At 34.4% G+C, this 18,996-nt stretch overlaps 3 protein-coding genes and 1 pseudogene across 4 annotated transcripts; 2 read left to right on the top strand and 2 right to left on the bottom strand.

The window, feature by feature from the left end:
• Positions 1-688: 688 nt before the first annotated feature.
• LOC109003202 lies at positions 689-1,365 on the top strand (annotated as a pseudogene).
• Positions 1,366-3,095: 1,730 nt separating this feature from the next.
• LOC109003126 lies at positions 3,096-3,587 on the bottom strand. The gene is made up of 2 exons (XM_018981121.2): positions 3,319-3,587; positions 3,096-3,207 (listed from the first exon to the last, which is right to left on the bottom strand). Exons 1-2 carry the CDS (start codon positions 3,585-3,587, stop codon positions 3,096-3,098), a joined length of 381 nt encoding a protein of 126 aa, XP_018836666.2.
• A 6,824-nt stretch (positions 3,588-10,411) lies between these two features.
• Positions 10,412-10,897, top strand: LOC109003201. Its single transcript, XM_018981245.2, has one exon. The coding sequence runs from the start codon at positions 10,540-10,542 to the stop codon at positions 10,747-10,749; it is 210 nt and encodes a 69-aa protein (XP_018836790.1). The 5' UTR covers positions 10,412-10,539; the 3' UTR covers positions 10,750-10,897.
• A 3,070-nt stretch (positions 10,898-13,967) lies between these two features.
• On the bottom strand, positions 13,968-16,862 carry LOC109003203. 2 transcript variants are annotated; one of them, XR_001998106.2, is made up of 3 exons: positions 15,973-16,834; positions 14,846-14,925; positions 14,024-14,438 (listed from the first exon to the last, which is right to left on the bottom strand). XR_001998106.2 is itself a non-coding variant. In XM_018981246.2 (2 exons), the coding sequence occupies exons 1-2, from the start codon at positions 16,367-16,369 to the stop codon at positions 14,422-14,424; spliced, it is 414 nt and encodes a 137-aa protein (XP_018836791.1). In that variant the 5' UTR covers positions 16,370-16,862; the 3' UTR covers positions 13,968-14,421. The 2 variants fall into 2 exon arrangements, 1 of the variants encoding a protein (XP_018836791.1); XM_018981246.2 differs by lacking the exon at positions 14,846-14,925 and having other exon boundaries at positions 13,968-14,438; positions 15,973-16,862.
• Positions 16,863-18,996: the final 2,134 nt, after the last annotated feature.

Genomic DNA, 18,996 nt, shown 5'->3' with positions numbered 1-18,996 from the left:
AGCAATAAATCTCATAATATACAGTAACGCTTCAACCATTAAAATAATTAACGGAATAAAAGCACTTAAAAAACCCTTCTCAATATCAAATGTCACCGTAAAAGCATTAAAAGAAACTTTACAAAAAACTCTATTTATTAAACAATACCAACAATATCTGAGGGTGGAACTTTTCCAACCCAATCGCCAAACACGGGTAGATTTGCTTGTGCGATCCAAAAGCAAAGTCCATATATTTGTTCAATAGATAAATTTCATGTAAGGTTTTGTATAAAAGTGAATTTCATCTTAAAAAGTATAAAATAATTATTCTTTATTAGTTAGACCTATTTTTTTTAAATGAGTTATATGAGTCTTCATGTATATTTAAAACTTATATCTAACATTACTCTTTAGATATATTTAGATATAATCAAGAGTTATGTAAATTTCGTATATTTATTTTTAAAAAAAATAGAGTCTATTATATATTAAAAAATTAATTTTTTTTATTATATCTTATATTTATTCAATTTTTTTAAAGTGAAGTGCGCAATAGGCTTATTGCAAATATGGTTCATCAAAACCATAAAAACACATCATATGCGATTAGACTGAATAGTCTAATCCAACTCCGTACACAATTAGCTTCCACGATACATATTCTGTACAAAGAAACTACAATCACAATGACTCCGCCCCACAAACATGACTCTTTTATCTACTTTCCTTTCTACCAAAGTCTCAACTCTCTCCCGGCCCTAGATTTCCTTATATATAAACACCTCCCCAGAAACTCCAATTCCTTCAGTACTGACCTCGATCGATCGCTTTTTGCCACTAACCAAGGCACATAATTTAAGATACCATCAAAGTTATATAGCTCGAAGCTGGATGTCGGACTGGGGTCCAGTGTTTGTGGCTGCGGTGCTGTTTGTGCTGTTAACTCCGGGTCTGCTTTTCCAAGTGCCTGGGCGCCATGGCTGCGTCGAGTTTGGCAACTTTCAGACCAGTGGTGCATCCATACTAATCCACTCCCTCCTCTACTTGCTATTATTTGCATCTTTTTGCTGGCCATTAAGGTTCACTTGTACATTTATTAATACCCCCAACCAACAGATAATGGGGGTGTTAATCGCTAGCTAGCTTGTTACATGCCTAAGCTAAGTGCGCGCATGGTCTACATGATCTGTGTTAATTCTTGTTAGCTAGTAATAATATTGAGAGGGTTCTTGATTTGAATCCTCGAATGTGTCTACGTACGTATTTTGTAATATTATAACATGATTAATTTCTCTAGCTAGCTATCTTCCTTGTATTATTGATATTCCGTGACGACTTGCGCTCAAGTTGAATCTAAAATCTGCAAATCCAAATTCCATTGAATCCAGAATTGTGTCTGCAAAGCATTTTATGTCAACCGGATATCATGCATGTGTAGTTAAGAGCAAGAAAATTATCACTTTTCGCAACGAGAATGCATAGGGAATCGTCGAACTTGACAAAGTATAGCTTTCGATCAAAGCTGGGTTAAGACTGCAAGATTGGGACGTACATTTATTCTTTGGCATACTTAATTTGGTTGTTTTCATATATACATGACCAAGTAGCATTAATGCTTGCTTGCTTGGAAAATCTTTTGAATGCCGATCGAAGATTTAATTGTAATGATGATGATTTGAGTGAGAAATGAGCATTGCATGTTGGGCTTCAGCAACATCGACGTGGTTGGCTGTATTGACACGGAATAATAATGCGCCTTATCTACTATTGTTGATTGGCTTAACTTATGAATGGATTAAATGGTCTTTTCAATTTTGACTCGTGGCTACTGGCTAGGCTGATAGTAGTTCAAAAAAGCATGACCACACAGAATATATGGACACGCTGACATTGTTAAAATTAATAATTAGGGGTGTTCATCCGGGTTCCGACCCGGGAACCCGAGTATACCTGGACCAGAATCCGGATTTCAAATTCGGGCCGGAATCCGGACCGGGTTAATCCGGGTCAGACCCGGGCCGGAACCCGGATTAATCCGGGTTTTTAAAACCCGGAAATCCAGGTTCCGGGTTGCACCCGGTTTTTTTTTTTTTTCTTTCATGTAAAGCGTTTAGAAGCCTTTTTTTCTTTTTTTATTTTATAAAAGCCTATAATTAATATGTTGAAAAGTATAATTCTTCTATACTTATTAAAAAAAAATTTTAAAAAGTGTTGAAAATCATAATTTTTTTACAAAAGCATAATATTTTATGAAAACAATTTCTGAGTCATCATTAAATAGCATAATACTAATATTTTCCAGAATAATAAAAATATATAAAAATGAAAAACTAAAATGCATGCAATCCACTACATATTACACTATTTTGTTATTTACACATTACATTACATTGCAAAATACAAAACTACAATGATTTATATTAGTACAATCAAGATATTAATTCCTCTGTAGAAAGATAAACATCTCTCTTTCCAATTACTTTTCCGAAGTCAATATTGAGCATCCCACTGTAAGGCTTCAGCTTGATCATTTCTCTTAGCAAATCTTGGGATACTCTTACCAACAGGATCTACAGAGACTTTCCCTTCGGCTTGAAATGCTTTTGCAGAAGCATGTAAGTTCCTCTTCATAAGATAATCAAATATATACACATCCAACCTATCATACAGGGACCAAAACCATAACACCAGTAATTGCACTCATCATCTGAATTCCAAGATATCCTCCTTACCTGCATTACAATTTCCATGCATTTCATATTTTTACTCAGGAAAATTTTCAGCTTCACTGCATTTTTAGTACAGCAGCTAGAACTTCATAATTAAAAGCAAAGAAAGGATACCCAGTAGTACTAAAGGAGATTTTGCTAGATAGTAATGAACAGCAAAAACAAAGAAGTATATATATATATATATATATATATTTTGAACACAGAGACATCGAAACCAGTATGGCCGCAAGAAATTATGTAGCTTGAGATGTTGAAAGAAATGTGAGCAAGCAGAAAACCTTGAGAATGAGAGTGTGAGCTCAAGAGACATAGAACCAAACAGAAAAAGAGCTTCCCTGCCCCAACTAAAGCCATTGAAACCGCAGACAAAGGCTCCCAGAATCAATGAGGAGAGGGAGGATTTGTTCGAATATGAAGCAGGGTCTCATCCCTTTTACGCTTTACACTATCCAAATCCAGAGAAATTGGAACACTCTCTGCCTCATCAGCTTTGCTGCAAAAAATGATAATCAAAATTCAATCACTCGTAATCATCATAGCATAACAAAATAGTCTATGTTATACACATAGGTAAACAAGTACAGAGAGGGAAAAATAGACTTACTTCTTCCTCCTCTGCTTCTCCTTCACATTGCCTTCCCCCATTCCTAGAGATTTCTCTTTACCCACTTCAAGCAAGGGCTTCCTCTCTTTCTCCCTCCCATTCACCTCCCCCAAAACCTCAAATGACTCTTTCACCTCCTTTTCCTCTACACCCCCATGTCTCTTATCCACACTCAAACTCTCAATATTCTCTCTCTCCCTCGCCCTTGTTGCCATTCTCTTCAATTCATTGCAAATCTCTGTAATCTGATTAAGTATATCCCGTCCCATTAACAAGTTCCTTACCGAGAAGTCATTGCAGCAACATCTCTCTCTCTCTCTCTCTCTCTCTCTCTCTCTCTCTCTCTCTCAACAAGTCATTGAAATTTTTCATTAAAAAAACAAATAAAATCCGAAACAATACAAGAAAATTCCAAATAACAAAACCCTAAACCCTCAATCCACAATAAAATCATCACACGACTTCTAAATCAACATCAGAATAAAAAAATTTCAAACATAGTTACCTATTTCTTGAAACTCACGGCAGGATGTACTGGTGCTGCTGCAAGTGGTGTTGCTGAAAGTCCTGAAAGCGAAGGGCCTCAACTGGTGTTGCTGCAACGAACTGGTGTTGTTGCGACGGACTGGTGGTGCTGCGACGAATAAAACCTGCTGCGACGAAACACAAGGTGCTGGACGAAGGTTTGTGAAGGAGGGGGATCGAGAAAAAAAGTGATTTCGCAGATACCAGTAGGGGATCGAAAAGGCTGTGATATTACAAAGATGGAGAAATGGAAGAAACCTAACAGAAAGGAAGAAGAGGCACTGACTTAGGGTTTCTTGCAAGTGTACGAGAGAGGAGAGTGAAAGAGACGGATTCGGGGGGGGAGGGTTTTCTTAGGAGGCGTAATTGCGTAAAGACCCGGGTACCGGGTTTAAAACCCGGTACCCGGGTTTGTAACCCATATCCGGGCCGGAAAGGTCCGGATTTTTCAATCCGGGTTCCGGCTCGAATTAAATCCGGGCCGGAACCCGGAACCGGAACCCGGTTTTCCAGGTTCCGGACCGGGCCGGGAAAAAACCCGGCCCAGTTGAACAGTCTTATTAATAATGCATAAAAGTATGTATTCTCATAAAAAATAAATATTATTATACGAATTATATTAGAACGTAAGGATGTATATACGCATGCCATGTAGTTGAAGATAATGTAATTTTTCACCGGCCCGCTAACATACTTGACGCGGAAGGTTTTCATATCATCGGCGTGTTGGTGTGTTAAAAATGAGGTTAATTTACTAATTAAATAGATTGTTTCTAATTAAAATGATATGTTATGTTCATGAGTACATGGTAAGTACTTCAGTTCAGTTGTTAATTACATGCCCGATACTGTAGTTCCAACTGTACGTCGATCGAGGAGGGGTAAAGACTGGTATGTTTGGGTAGCAAGCAGTGAATAGTAGTAAAAAAATAATAATAGAATATTGAATATTAGTAAAAAATAATAAATAGTAGTAGAAATAATAATAAAGTAATAAATAGTAATGGAGTATTATGAGAATACCTAAGACCATTTTTGAAGACTATTCTCAACTCATCTCATCTCATCTATCTTATTTCATTTCCAAACATCATTCAAGTACAAATATTTTTCAATTTCAAATATTCAATTTTTTTGTCTAATCATTACAACTTCCACAAACTTTCAAATAAAAAAAAATCAACTTTTTCAATTTTCAAACAAAAATAATATTCTAAAAATATTTTAACTTTATAATATTTTTATTCAAATTTTTATCTCTCATTTTCTAAAATTCAATAAAACATCTTAACTTAAACCATTTCATTATTATTCATAAATAATTTCACTACTATTTACATGTTTATCATTGTAATTCTAAGGAGTGTGATCACCAAATAGTATACCACTTGGAATGACACCTTCTCTATGGTGGTGGTTCCCATGAAAGTGATTGTTGAGTCAAAAGGTTGTATCACTTGTTAAGGGTTTTGCCATTTGCCAACCATTGCATTACCAATGGTTGTGCTACTTGCTAACCAGTGTCTCATGGCCTATAAATAGGGGTCATTGGTGCACATTGAAGGCACTCAATTCCCTTTTTTTTATCACCAACTTGTGGGATAAATATCCTTATAGGAGTATCACCATATTGCCGAAGTTTTGTTCAATTTTCATTCACATTATTCTACAGTGGTATCAAGACTCTGGTCATGACAGAGAGAATTCTTTCGCGCATTGAGAAGACGATCAATAGACATGTGCTTGGTTTGGCAACCAGACTTGCATATTATAATCATCTTCGGAGGCTTACAAATCCTAGAGAAAAATTCTTCCAAATTACAGCGGGAGGCCTAGAGTATACTGGGAATCTGCAAAATCTTATAAGTTGTTATTATTTTGAAGAGAATTATTGACATATTTTGAAGATAATGATTGAGAAACGACAAGTGCTTAGTTTGGCAACCACACTTGCCTATTATAATCATCTTTGAAAGTTTTCAAATCAAAGAAAAACTTTTCTAAATTGCAGTGGGAGACCTAGAGTATACTGGGAATCTGCAAAATCTTATAAGTTGTTATTATTTTGAAGAGAATTATTGGCATATTTTTACACAAAGAAATAGTGCATTGTGTAATTTTTCTACACCGACTGCTACTGTTCCGGGGGTCACCAGAGTTCCTCACCACTGCCAGAGTTTGTGGATGTCAGGAGCATGTCGGGATCCACAACGCTGGACACCATCTCACCAAATAGAAGTGAAGACAAAAGTTTCATAGAGACTGGTTTTAGTTTGTGCGAGGAAGAAGAAGACCCTGGACGAAACAGTTTTGTCCAACGGTCACCAAGATTCAAATCAATCTTGGCTAAACGAAATTTTCATCCGGCCAAGTGACGAGCCAAACGACATTGTTGTTTTGGAGGTTGCTAAGAAAACGGTTCCCACATGAAACGACGTCGTTTCGCGTAAGGAGCGAAACAACGCTGCTCCAAGGACGTTGGAAGTCACCCATAAGAAACAACACGATGTCATTTCGGCCAAACCAAATGTAGTCGCTTCATCACCTTCTGCAGACTCAAGCTGAGCCGTAAGCCAATCTTCGAGTCGAGCCACTAACTACGTTGTTGACCAAGCTGCTGACCACCAATTTTCTTCTTCTAGACCCAGTTTGAACTTGTTGACTTGGTTTTCTGAACCAGTTTGGGCCATATTTGGTATTTTGGGTTGTTCAAGGTCATTTTAAGCTCAATTGGTCCGTTCAAAAGTCGTATTCCAAATTTCGTGCCAAATCAATAAAGAGCACCTGTTGGTCGAAATTGTTGCTAGAAATTCTTTGAGAAGGGAGAAACATCAAGAAAAGTTCGTGGAAATCCTTGAATTAGACGTCATTTCCATTATTCTCCTTATTTAAAATATAATAGGAGAATTTCGAGGATGTCACATTGGATTAAATCTAATGATTATTACTACTATTGAGTTTGTAATAATTTAATTTGTTTTTTCACAGTTGAACTATTGTACTTAATTTATTTACAATATAACATATTTATTATTTTTATATTATTTTTGTTTTTAATTTTTAAGATTTATTATTTATGGTACCGAATAAAAATATTAATCCCTCAGGGATAGAAAAACTGAATGGAAGAAATTTTTGGGCCTAAAAACAGTACATAACTTTTTTTCTAACCCATAAAAAGACCTTATACACATTAACAACACCAAAGCAATTAGAAAGTGTAGAAAATAGGCTGAATGAAAGTGGGAGCAGCGAACCAAGTGAAGATAAATGAGATGAACATAATGCATGGGCAAAAGTTTTAATTTTGCATTATATGAATGATCATATCATTCATCTATTTGAAAACTATGAAACTGGTAAAGAAATTATTAATGTAGTTGAGACAAAATATATTTTAAGGTCGGATACTTATATACAGTTATTATTGAAAAAATATAATCAAGCTTATATGAAAGAGAATGATGATATTGGCAATCAAGTACTTCAAATGGAGTTGAGTGTAAAAAAAATTATATGATGCTAATCATCCTCTCACTGATAAAGTACAAGTTACAACCATACTAAATAGTCTTCTTTCATTTTGGAATCACATTATTACTTATTTAACACTTGGTAAAAATGAAATAACAATGACATCGCTTCCAGTACTTTTAGTACTTGAAGGAGGAGGAATAGAGATAGTAAATCATCCAATTTATTGATGGCTCAGGACAAGCGTTCTACACAGAATAAGATGAAGCCAAAATAGTTTAAGAAAAAAAAAATAGTTAAAAAAGAAACAAAGAAAACCATTTACTAGAAACTGTTTGAAGTGTGGGAAGAATGAGCATTATAAATCAAAATATTCTAATAAGGAAAAAGTATAAAAATAAAAAATAAAAAAGAAATTATGATAACAATCTCAAAAATAATGCTTGTGGATTACTTCCAAGATGGTGTGGCCGCATAGTGCTTGATGTTAAGTTATGGAGAAGGTGCGGCAAGTTGGCAACCCTAACTTGAGGAGTTTCTACGTACATGAGGGTATACGTGTGTGTGTATATATATATATATATATTTATATATGTAGTCGAGACCCTAGAGAAGGAAAAAGGGGAAAGAGACGTGCTGAGTAGCTAGACTTGGGCTTTTTGAATAAATTCTTTGAGCCACTGCTAAATTTAAAAATGGTCAACTTGATTTACTTCTTATGAAAATGGACTTTACCCATTTATTGAGCCCAAAATCATCCGCTAAATCCTAACGGGTCTTAAAATAAACTTTTTCAGTCTAGGATCTAATTTAAAAATCCTAACTAACCAAAAGTGTGGGCTTATTCTAAACTATCCAATAAATCTTAAATAAGATTTTCTGAAATATTGGCATGTTAAATGTAATTTATACCCAAAAATCCATATTCCACCAAAATAATATTTGGGCTCGTAGCTTATTCAATATTTTTTGTTAAATCTCAAGTGGCTTCGCACACATATTAACCCCTAAGAACTTTATAGCACGCAGGCTTGGCCTGAGTTTGGTGTTGGGTCTAGGTGTTACATGAACCCCACCTTCGTTGAAACTGTGCGTTTGGAACATTCGTAACTCCCTAATTCCATTCCTATGCTTAAGACTCCCCCGCCCTCCCTCTAGATGTGGGATGTGGTGATGAAAACGACTTAGACCATCTCAAATTTGAGTTTTACTGTTATGACTTAGATTTGAGAATGAAGTTTACGTTTTAAGCTTTTTTTTTTTTTTTATTTAATTTATTCTTGTTTATAGCTCTTGCAAAATACTTGCAAGTAGAAAAATATAAATGTGGACGTGGGATGTTGGTGATAAAAACAACCATCTCATATTTGGGTTTTACTATTACGACTCATATTTGAGATTGAAGTTTGGGTTTTGAGCTTTTTCTTTTTGTTTATTTATTCTTTTTTGTAGCTCTTGCAAAATACTTGCAAGCTGAAAAATATAAATGTGGATGTTGCTGATGAAAACATAAATGTGGATGTGGAATGTGGGTTTTACAGAGAGAAACGAAGGAGCTGCTGAGCTGCGGCTTCCAACTTTTGTTTCTTTGTCTGTCTCCACTGTTGAACCTTTCTCTTTTTTTTTTTTTTAATATAAGCGTGCGGCATGCATGTCAGCAGAACTGTTTTTCAAGAAACGGGTTTCTAATGGATATTGAAGGCTCATGACCAATGTTGTCCACCAAATCTAGAAAACTAATGGATTATTTTACAGAATAAGAGGAGGTGAAAATGACTTTTCCATTATGAGTTGCGTTAGGTCAAGTTCAACGTTTTATTTTTTTTATAATTTTTTTATTCACATTTTTTATCATTTTAAAATATTTTTAAAAAATATAAAAGAAATATCAATATATAAATAGTTACTTTCTTAACTACTAAGAAAAAAAAATTAAAATATATGAGATGTCAAAATGAGAAGATAAAATAAATGGACAAAATAGTATTTTTCTTCCATTATTTTAAGCAAAGAAAAGGTAGCTGGAATGACTTATGCATCCCTTCAAGATATCTGAGGGTGGAATTTTTCCAATCCAATCGCCAAACACGGGTAGATTTGCTTGTGCGATCCAAAAGGTGAATTAAAATGGGAGTAGGTTTCATTTAAAAGAAGGGGATGCTGTAGCGGTCCAATGTAAATGGGTTGGCAAGCAATGATTCCTTCCCCCGCCGCTAAGGTCGTGTTTGAATTTAAAAATGAATTGAGATGGTTTTGAATGAGATAAATAAAATATTATTAAAATATTATTTTTAATATTATTATTATTTTAAAATATAAAAAGGTTGAATTATTTGTTATATTTTGTGTGAAAATTTAGAAAAATTGTAATGATGAGATAAGATAAGTTGAGGTAAGATAAGTTGAGGTGAGTTTCGAATACAAACGGAGTCTAAGCAACATCCGTTTGAGAAATGATTTGTATAAGTTTCAAATGAGATTTAAGGTTTTATAAAAAAACAGATCTCATCTTAAAAAATTGTAAAACAACTATTTTTTATTGGTTAAACCTATTTTTTTTACAAATGGGTTGTGTGGATATTGTCTATTTAGGATTTGTACCTAATCTTATTATTTAGATTTATTTAGATACAGTCATGAGTTATGTAAGTGTCATATATTTATTTTTAAAAATAATGAGATCTATTATATATTAAAAAATTAATTTGTTTATGTAGATCATATATTATTCATTTTTTTAAAAAAAAAATACAAAAGTGCTTATTGTATAACTGCAAATATCATCTATTAAAACAATAAACACACATCATATGTGAATAGTCTAATCTAGTCCCTTACACACTTAGCTTCCACAATACATATTCTGTACAAAGGAACTGCAGTCACAATGTACTTTTTGTTGAAAGAAGGAATGGGAAGCAATAAGCATGGCCAAAACATTAATCCCCAGCTAGCTATGACGTGCCAAACTAGCTAGCAGTACCATTGGATCTATCATCCAAGTCATCATGATTCATGACCAACGCCGGCCCACAAACGTGACTCTTTTATCTACTTTCCTTTCCACCAAAGTCTCAACACTCTCTCCCGGCCATTTCCTTATATATAAACACCTCCCCAGAAACTCCAATTCCTTCAGTACTTACCTCGATCGATCACTTTTTACCACTAACCAAGGCACATAATTTAAGATATCATCAAAGTTATATAGCTCGAAGCTGGATGTCGGACTGGGGTCCAGTGTTTGTGGCTGCGGTACTGTTTGTGCTGTTAACTCCGGGTCTGCTTTTCCAAGTGCCTGGGCGCCATGGCTGCGTCGAGTTTGGCAACTTTCAGACCAATGGTGCATCCATACTAATCCACTCCCTCCTCTACTTTGCTCTTATTTGCATCTTTTTGCTGGCCATTAAGGTTCACTTGTACATTTATTAATTAATACCCCCAACCAACAGATAATGGGGTGTTAATCGCTAGCTAGCTTGTTACATGCATACGCTAAGTGCGCGGATGGTCTACATGATATCGTGTGTTAGTTCTTGTTAGCTAGTAATAATATTGAGAAGGGTTCTCGATTTGAATCCTCGAATGTGTCTACGTACGTATTTTGTAATATTATAACATGATTAATTTCTCTAGCTAGCTAGCTATCTTCCTTGTATTATTGATATTCCGTGACGACTTGCGCTCAAGTTGAATCTAAAATCTGCAAATCCAAATTCCATTGAATCCAGAATTGTGCTTGCAAAGCATTTTATGTCAACCGGATTTCATGCATGTGTTGTTAAGAGCAAGAAAATTATGATCACATTTCGCAACGAGAATGCATAGGGAATCGTTGAACTTGACAAAGTATAGCTTTCGATCAAAGCTGGGTTAAGACTGCAAGATTGGGACGTACATGATTTATTCTTTGGCATACTTAATTTGGTTGTTTTCATATATACATGACCAAGTAGCATTGCTTGCTTGCTTGGAAAATCTTTTGAATGCCGATCGAAGATTTAATTGTAATGATGATGATTTAGGATTGGGTGTTATCTCGTTTCCATATTGTCTGAGTGAGAAATGAGCATTGCATGTTGAGCAGCTGTTGTTGCTAGCTGGCCTTTAGCAACATCTACGTGGGTGGCTGTATTGACACGGAATAATAATGCGCCTTATCTACTATTGTTGATTGGCTTAGCTTATGAATGGATTAAATGGTCTTTTCCAAATCGACTCGTGGCTACTGGCTAGGCTGATAGTAGTTCAAAAAAGCATGACCACACAGAATATATGGACATGCAGACATTGTTAAAATTAATAATGCATAAAAGTATGCATTCTCATAAAAAACAAAACAAATATTATTAGAGTAATGTTATATGCACTATTAAAAATTTATTATTTTTTCATGTAAATCTGATATTTATTTATTTTTTTTAAAATAATTACACGACGATTGCATACTCATAAATATTACAATTATCATTTCTCATATTATATATTATAAGAATTATATTAGAACGAAAGGATGTATATGTGTATGCCATCTCCCCAATTAATATACTGTTTAATAGTTGAAGAAAATGTAATTTTTCACCCGCTAACATACTTACATATCATCGGTTTGTTGGTGCGTTAAAAATGAGGTTAATTTACTAAATAGATTATTTCTAATTAAAGTGATATGTTATGTGCATAAGTGCGTACGTGCAGATAAGTACTTCAGTTCAGTTGTTACATGCCCGAGACTGTAGTTTCAACTGTCGAGGAGGGGTAAAGTAACCTCGTTTGGATACCATTCTCAATCCATCCCATCTCATTTATCCTATTTTATTTCTAAACATCATTAAAATACAAATATTTTTCAATTTCAAATTTACAAATTTTTTGTCTAATCATTACAACTTCTACAAACTTTCAAATAAAATAAAATAAAATCAACTTTTCAATTTTCAAATCTCAAAACAAAAATAATATTCTAAAATTATTTTAAATTTATAATATTTTTATTCAAATTTTTATCTCATTTTCTAAAATTCAATAAAACATCTTAATTTAAATCATTTCATTACTATTCATAAACAATTTTACTACTGTTTACATATTTATCTTCTCATCCCAACATCCCTACATAATAATGCACGCATCTTCCGCATCGCTGTCTTCCCATCTATAACATGTGACCAATTTACCCGCCCATGCCTTAGCCCAATCAGACCTGTAATTCTTAGACCCAAGTTCCTATGATCTTGAATTTTGAGTACTTTAAATTCAGAGTACTTTATCTCAATCTGGTGTTTTAAAAGTGCTATTTTGCAACCAATCACCAATATAAAAACCAATGGGCAAATGCACTAAAATCTTCTCTCTTTTTTTCTCACAACGACAGCGTATTTCATTTGAAACAAAAAGAGAGTCAATTCAATACAAAATAATAATAAAAAAAGACAGTCCAGACTCCGAATCGCTCGGCATAACAAAGAACACAACCTACACCAACAAGGAGGATGTGCATGGTGGGCCCAGAGCCCATCACTAAATTCAAATCTTGAATTGGAAAGAAATAAATCCTTACTAAAACCAACAAGGAAGATGTACTTGATGGGCCGAGAGCCCATACCTAAATTCAAATACACATCCAAGGCCGAGGCCCACCACCCCTTTCTATTGCGTACTTCAGTCTGTAGTAATATTATCCTGCCGATAAAAAGTACATATCTATAATATTTGAAAAATATCAAGTTATAATTTTTTTTAACTCTACTTTAAATGAAATATATTTCTATAAAATTAATTTTTTTAATAAAGTTATAAGTTTCTAATAATTGATTATAAAATAAAAAATAATATTAAATACAGTTTTAACTTATTCAAATTTCATGCGCTCTCTAAAAATTGATAAAATCTATTATTAAAAAATAACTTTTTCTTATAGATTATATATTTATTCAATTTTTTAAAAAGTAGGTAAAACTTTGTAAATATTATTTCTCTAACATAAATTTAAAAAAAAAAAACTACAAAATTTTTTTAGCTGCATAACACCTGTCGCTACTTAGGTTGCGGAATAATAATAGGAAGAAAACCCCAAAAGAGGAAAAGAGACAAAACTGACAAACTGGCAACAGACCTAATCATTACTTATGGCCTATGGGAGAGAGTTCTATTACTCATGGGACAGGTAAGCAAAGCTTCTGATTGAGAATCAGAGTCCTTTGGCAGCAAAGCTTACGTTCTCATCCCCCGGAATTCACAACCAACCAACCGACCCTGTCGTTGAAGAAGCCTGTCTTTTGACATTCACAACCAACCAACCCTTTTACAACTCTTTTCGTTTATTCCTTATAATTTTCTTAAATTCACGTATAAAATAAAATAAAAAATTTAATTTTTTTAAATTTAAAAATAAAAATAATATTTAAAAAATATATTATAATAATATTTTATTTAACTTTTAACTTTAATTCCAACCCATCTCATTTCAATTGTAAAAACAGAATATATCTATTTTTCTCATGCTTTGTTATTAATACTTGCAGGAACAGGAACAGGCACTCTGCAATAACTGCACAACCAACTCCCCGGCAAACAAAAATTATGGTCCAATATCGGAACTAAATAATCCACAGAGAAGAAAAATAATTCGGGCATGATTGACAAGAAAATAAATAAATAATATGTTCAAAAACTCTATTCTTGTCAGGATTTGGAACACTGTCACTTACAGAAAATAAACAAGCAAACATGAGAGACCATTATGATGCCGAATGGCTACAATTGTGTATATATATCCATAACCACGAAAGAAGATTAACCCGTAGTAAAATGAAATATAAATGAAGAAAGAAACTGGGAATAGTTCCTACTACTTCTTACAACTAGGAACTCAGTAGGTAGTACGTGGTACATGAAAATCTTTGACAATTCTCTATATCTATTACTATCCACATATCCAGCAAGAGGTTAGTCAACAATTATGCACAATACCTGCATCAATAAGAAGCTCAGTGTTCTAATTGTCCCTATGGTTGCTAGAAGGAGCATTATACACAAGAACATCGCCGCAATCCAGATCCTTCCCGACATAATTCAATCTTCTCTCATAACCATCTCTTCTCTTCACATAAGTTTCCATGCTGCAGCAATGAGAAGGAAGACATAGAAGTAGGAAAAAAGAAAAAGAAAAAGTCAAACAGAAATCTTCCAACACAAAAATTTTTGGTAAAAGCCTACTTATTCATCAAGCAGGCAACTCCACCCGCACCCCACTTTCCCTTAATTTTTAATGGGAGAAGCGGAGGGGCCTAACGCACCTAACCCAAGTCAGTCCATGCATGTATATGAAAATTTTCTGTCATTCTTAAGTTAAGAATGAAGACAAAAGAGTGTATAGAGACACAGATAACGAGCAGATGTGCAAGACATCTTATGAGGAAAACCAGATATAGCCCTTGGAGAGAAACAACATAGCTATTTACTCATTAAAACAATGTGTAACACAATGTTCTACAACTAATCATTTTGATGTATCCTAAATACTCACCCAATGTAAAACTTGTCGTTCCCGATCAGCATCATGGTACAAGGAAACACTCTCAGGTATAGGGCTTCATAGCCATAGGTCTTCAAGGTTGGGAAAATAATATAATAAAAAATTAGAGATCACCAATCATGTAGTTTTTGCCTTCGTGCAATTTCATTTATAATTTTAACATACTAATGTCTCTACTAAATGCCTTTTGAATTAAGAACTATGCCCGCACAATAAAACACCATCACAAGCAAAAATACAATGGGGGAAAAGAGACAGTTGCTCAGCCTTTTGGTATTACAATGTATAATGAAGACGTTGATGTCCCAATCATCAACAAGCAATAATAAAACACTTAGATGTCCTGATCATTTATCTGGAGATCTGGAATAACATAATCAAGCACGCTAGCATGCATGAATACTTATATCATCAACTATTATCATGCTCTATACAACAGCTAAAAGCACCAACAAATATGAGGATGAGAATTAAAAAGATAATCCATTCTACAGAGTTGTTAACTACAAAAATAATGTATCACACATCACTGATAAAATAAGACGTTCTAAATTCTTCGTAGTCAATCTAATCATGAACCAATCTCTGATCAGTTTCTTGATTCTTCCTTTTTCCTCTCCTTTTTCACCCTTCTCCTTCGCTTTTTTAAAAAAAAAAAAAATCACAGCAGTTCCATATCCAAGAAGAAGAAACCGTGCCGAATTTGCTTGATAAGATATGCATATAGCAGCAAAATATCTAGAATGGGGTTGATGAAGCTGGGCCGATTACTATGGTAACTTTTTGACCTATGAATGGGAAAGAAGGCAGGCAGGTAGGATATAAGAGGCAAAGTAAACAGCACCCCAAAGTGTCATATAATTCTGTCATATAATCCTAGGACTTCAAAATTCAGGTGAAAAGAACAAAGCCATTAGAAAAGCAGCAGAATAAGAAATTCAAATATTAGAGCTTGACTATTAACAAGCAGGATGAAAGAACAAACCAATTCCTGGCAACATTAGCAAGAAACAAAAGCATTGAATTCAATCATACAGACAAAAGAAACAAATCCCCAAAACAAACATTCAGACGAACTCAATACATAAAAACCCTTGAAAATTGATAATATCTCTTACCAGGAACGTCCTTCCGCGGCGTGGGCGGTGCCGTGGCGTAACAGAGAAGGGAGCGACCGAGCATCGAGACGGTCGAGACGATTCCGGCCACGTACAATACCATGACCAGCCCGAGAACCCATGGCATCAATATGAAGCCAATGAAGAAAGTGACCGATCCGCAGAGCATCAGGGCCAGAGAAATCCCCAGCAGCAGCGAAGCGAACCCCGCTGGCGAGATCTGCGCCGCCGAATAAGGCCGCCGGGAGGCTGACGAAGACGATGTCGTCATCGCCGCCGGCTGAGAATTTTCGGAGAACGGAATCGGAGACGGTGGGGATCGGAGGATGTTGAGGACCAGAGCGGAGAGCTCGTAGAAGATCCTAGATTGCTCGTCTTGATGCTGCCTTCTCATCATTCTTTTCCCAGAAAATTCGAGATTTTACGTCAAAATCTTAGAGACCAAACCCAAACGACAAAAAAAATTCTAAGAGGAAGAGGATTAATTATAAACTTTAAAACCAAAAAAACGCTTTGTTTTTATTTTTTCCCAGAAAACGAGGCAAGTGGATAGACTTAGAAATTTTATCTACAGCGGTTATGTTGATTGAAGAGGCTTTAACTTAACTACATGTGGAGAGTTGTTACGGGCAGAGATTTGTTTGTTTCCCAGGAGATTATTCCTATGAAATCTAGAAGGAAAAAAAAACAGAGAGAGAAAGGGACGCGGCGGTGGTATTCTGATTGCAGAGACAGCTCCGCGATTTTTATTTTCGCTTTTTCTTACGCTTTTTCAAATTGTCTGTTTTTAGTTTGGATAGAGGGAAAATTTTCAGATATGTGAAGAGAATGTGCGAGCGTGCGTGCTCGCTCGCTCGCGCCAAGAGGGTTGAGATGGAGGTCCTTTTTGTGTGGATGAGAGATGTGGCCGCACGTAATCATGGAGCGTGTAACACGCGATCCATGCTTGGGGTGGGTGTAAACTGTGGTGATTTGGTAAGACCATCTGACGTGGTACCCTTATCTTCAACGTAATTCTTGGCAGCCTTCTTCGTATGCTCGTGCTGTCAGACGTTAATTATCCGATACAAATAAATACATCTGTACTAGTCGGGCTGTAAAAATTTGAACTGTTTAAAATACGAAAAATACTATTTTATCTATTTTTTTATTTTGATATTTTATATATTTTTCATATTTTTTATTTAATAAATAAAAAAATAATTATTAATATATTGATATATTTTAAAATAATAAAAAAATTTATGAATAAAACAATTTTAAAAAATAAAAATAAAAATTTTAAACTAACAGTAAAATTAAGCAATACACTCTGCACGATAGAATAGCATCACTCTTAAAATGCAAAGAATAAGATTGTTTGGTTTATGTCAATCTCTCTTTAGTTATTGAGGTAATTTTAGATGATATATAAATAATAATAAAGTAGTTTACTACTTCTCTAATCAAACACAGTCTCAAAATCTAATTCCTTAGATCAGAGACCATCCGTTTGATTTACATACTAAATACAAAGCCTACTATATCAATTTATTTAATAATGAATCTTTATAGTAAATGGTATCATGTTACACCGCTACGCTAGCTTATAAATAGTATAATTTTAAATCTAAATTTGAAATAATATATAAACACATGATAATATGACTTTTGTAAATGTTAATTAATAATAATGTTGTCCTGTCCATGAAACTTACACGTACGTGAGATAGTAGATGCAATAAAATAACTTCGCGCGCATGGTGCATGCCCTGATTATTTAACAAAATTAGGTTAAATTAAATAAGACTGGATCGGAGTTGGGGTTGTCCAAGCAATAACTATATCAGAAAATATAAACTGCAGCCTATTGTGCGCTACAGCCGCATCACACTTAACATTGTAGGTTTAAAAAAAAAAAAAGAACAAAGAAAAAAGTGATACCACGTACAGTGTGTGGAGAGTATAGGCTAATGTGTAGTCATTCTCTAACTATATATAGACAACGAGAGAAAGGTGCATGTGCTTAATGAAATTCCTCATGCCGTGAGAGTGCTAAGAGTCATTTAATTTACTGATGTTTATAGAGCATATTTATAACAATACAAAGATGTATTCGACCGTTTGGGTCTGGGAGATGCGACGTTAGTACGTGATATTTATGATCAATACAATACAAGAAAAATGCTTATTTGACTAATATTGATCACTTAACGCAGATATCGATTGCATGATATACTTCAAGAAAATAGACTTGTGTGATTATTTAATTGCGACGAAAATGTTATTTGTGATTAAAACATACTTATTTTAACTGTAAATAGTAATTTTGCTAAAATTAAATAGTTACAAATAAATATTTTTCTTGCAGATATATATATATATATATATATATATATATATATAGGAGGTTGGTTGGTTTCCATAGAGAGTGGATCTTCATTTGGTAAGCGTTTTGAAAATATATTTGTAGGCATTGATTGATGTTTGATTGGTTCTAATAATAACAAGGATTCTGCAGGAGAAATCACAAGTTCAGCAGCAGCCATTCTCAGGTGGCTTGGTCTCTGAAATTTAGAGCAATATTCCGGTCCCCATGATCTCATTCTCAGGTTAGCCTAATTATCTGAATAAAGATCTGATGATTTTCTATAGTTTTCTTCATTAAATTCACTTAATTTTCAATTATATCGTGTGGCAAATTATTACTTCCATCAACGGTTGATCAGTCAGGTTGTAAAATGTTAACACTAATTTTCATTTTTTATTTTATTTTTCCTGATTTGAATTGGATCGTGTTGAAGAAAACGTTTCGCTGTATTTGATTGTATTGTGGCTATTACGATGATGCCTTTAAAGTTTAAACACTTGAGCTAAAAGAATTTTTGTACAGAATCAAATATTCTAGGCCTAGAGTATGGTTTGTTACGGAGGGTGCACCTGCTCCATGAGCAGAAGGTGGTTACGTGATACTGCTATTTTCCTTTGCCTGTGATGCTTGTGAGCTGGATTTTACAGCAGAGACAATATTAGCCTTAGCAGACC

Source organism: Juglans regia, chromosome 13, assembly GCF_001411555.2.
Source record: "Juglans regia cultivar Chandler chromosome 13, Walnut 2.0, whole genome shotgun sequence".
Classification (NCBI taxonomy): Eukaryota; Viridiplantae; Streptophyta; class Magnoliopsida; order Fagales; family Juglandaceae; genus Juglans; species Juglans regia.
The sequence above is the reverse complement of the archived record's forward strand: the minus strand, read 5'-3'. Positions and strand labels throughout refer to the sequence as shown.